Below are 1966 nucleotides of genomic sequence, written 5' to 3' on the forward strand. Positions count from 1 at the left end.
ATACATGTTGTGCTCCTTCTTTTGATGGTCCGGTAGGCTGTAGTTGCCATTACAACAGGAGGATTATGGGAAGAAAATATTGATTGGTAAAAGAGATCAATAAGCAAGTCACAGAAAACAATAAAATTCTCAGTGTTTAATGTGTCAACTTTGATATTTGAGATTCTGATTTCTTCCCTTAAAAATCTGTGAAACTGTAGATGTTGAAAAAGTAGGAATATGAGGAATGTGGAGAAAAAAACCCCACATGTCTAACTACATCTTTCTGTCTCTTCCTCCAGCCTTTCTGACTGTGAGTCCCAACAGCTCTCAGTTTTTCCGCTGGAAGTCTGTCTCTCTGAGCTGTGAGGAGGACGACAGCTCTGCTGGATGGACGCTGAGGAGGAACACAACCAGAGAAACCAGGACTCAGTGTGGAGCTGGCTGGGGAAGATCAGCTGGTTCTTCCTGTAACATCAGCTACCTCGACCCAGTGGACAGTGGAGTTTACTGGTGTGAGTCCAGAGAGGGAGCAACCAGTAACACCATCAGCATCACTGTCACTGGTAAGATCAGACTGTGGAGTTAGTGTTGATGAAGCTGTGTGTAAATGATGAAATGCTGTAGTTTGTCTCTGTGTTGAGGTGGACCAGTGATCCTGCAGAGTCCTGTCCTCCCTGTGATGGAGGGACATGAAGTCACTCTGCACTGTAAAACAAAGACCCCTCCCTCCAACCTCCCAGCTGGTTTCTATAAAGATGGCTCCCTCATCAGGACTGAGCCTACAGGTCACATGACCATCCACCATGTTAACAAGTCTGATGAAGGCCTCTACAAGTGTAACATCAGAGGTCGTGGAGAGTCTCCATCCAGCTGGATCTCTGTCACAGGTGAGGAGCTCAAAGATAATTCTCAAACTGACCTTGTTTTGTTTTCTACATTGAGTTCAGCAGGTTTCAGGACAGCAGAGATGATTCATGATGTGACAACATTTCTAACTTTGCAATCTGCAAAGAAACAAGAGTGAAATCTGTCAGAGTTCAACCCACCGTTTGATATGTGATCTTTTTAACTCTAAACCAGACTGACATAATGAATTTACTTTTGTGTCTTTCTGTTAGCATGTTGTTGAATAAATTATCCATTTATTTTATTTTCTGTGCCTTTAATTATAATTTATTGTTCAATTTAGTGAAACCCACCACTACAAGTCCTCCTTCAACCTCCTCTCCTCCTGGTTCCTCCTCTACTTCTCTCTCTGTATTGTGGTTGGCCGCTCTATCTTTCTGTGTTCTGGTTCTTCTGGTTCTTCTGGTTCTACTGGTGAGACGATGCCTCCACAGGAAACCTAAAGGTTAGTCACAGACTCCATGTGATGCAGTTCACATTTAAAGTTTCCATTAACACTTCTGGACGTACAAATAATAACAAGTTACAAACTGTTTCTTTAAGTCAGACGTCCATCAGGATTCTCATAAATCACATTGCTGTTGTTAATAAAACAATCTCACCACAGGGTCCATTTAGTGAGCTGTGGAGCTTTTGATCAAATCACATGACCTTCCTTGATTTAAATTTCTGCTCATTTTGGTTCATTCAGCTGCTGAAGTTGGAGATGATGACATCACAGACCTACAGCAGCCAATCAGATACAGCAACGGTAAGAATGTTTTGTTGACTTTTTAGGGACAGTGAGTGTGTGCTATTGTTCTTATGTCTACACTCACCTAAAGGATTATTAAGAACACCATACTAATACTGTGTTTGACCCCCTTTCGCCTTCAGAACTGCCTTAATTCTATGTGGCATTGATTCAACAAGGTGCTGAAAGCATTCTTTAGAAATGTTGGCCCATATTGATGGATAGCATCTTGCAGTTGATGGAGATCTGTGGGATGCACATCCAGGGCACGAAGCTCCCGTTCCACCACATCCCAAAGAAGCTCTATTGGGTTGAGATCTGGTGACTGTGGGGGCCATTTTAGTA

The 1966-nt window shown here is 42.6% G+C and overlaps 1 protein-coding gene across 1 annotated transcript in view; it reads left to right on the forward strand.

Annotated features, from left to right (window-relative positions):
* The first annotated feature begins 247 nt into the window (after positions 1-247).
* LOC123979949 (low affinity immunoglobulin gamma Fc region receptor II-like) overlaps positions 248-1966 on the forward strand; it is a 2509-nt gene continuing 790 nt past the window's right edge. The window contains exons 1-4 of the mRNA XM_046064059.1: positions 248-545; positions 624-869; positions 1172-1333; positions 1580-1639. Of these exons, the coding sequence (XP_045920015.1) occupies positions 248-545; positions 624-869; positions 1172-1333; positions 1580-1639 (766 nt within the window). The remainder of the gene's footprint in view (positions 546-623; positions 870-1171; positions 1334-1579; positions 1640-1966) is intronic.

The sequence above is a fragment of the Micropterus dolomieu genome, linkage group LG12, assembly GCF_021292245.1.
Source record: "Micropterus dolomieu isolate WLL.071019.BEF.003 ecotype Adirondacks linkage group LG12, ASM2129224v1, whole genome shotgun sequence".
NCBI lineage: Eukaryota > Metazoa > Chordata > Actinopteri > Centrarchiformes > Centrarchidae > Micropterus > Micropterus dolomieu.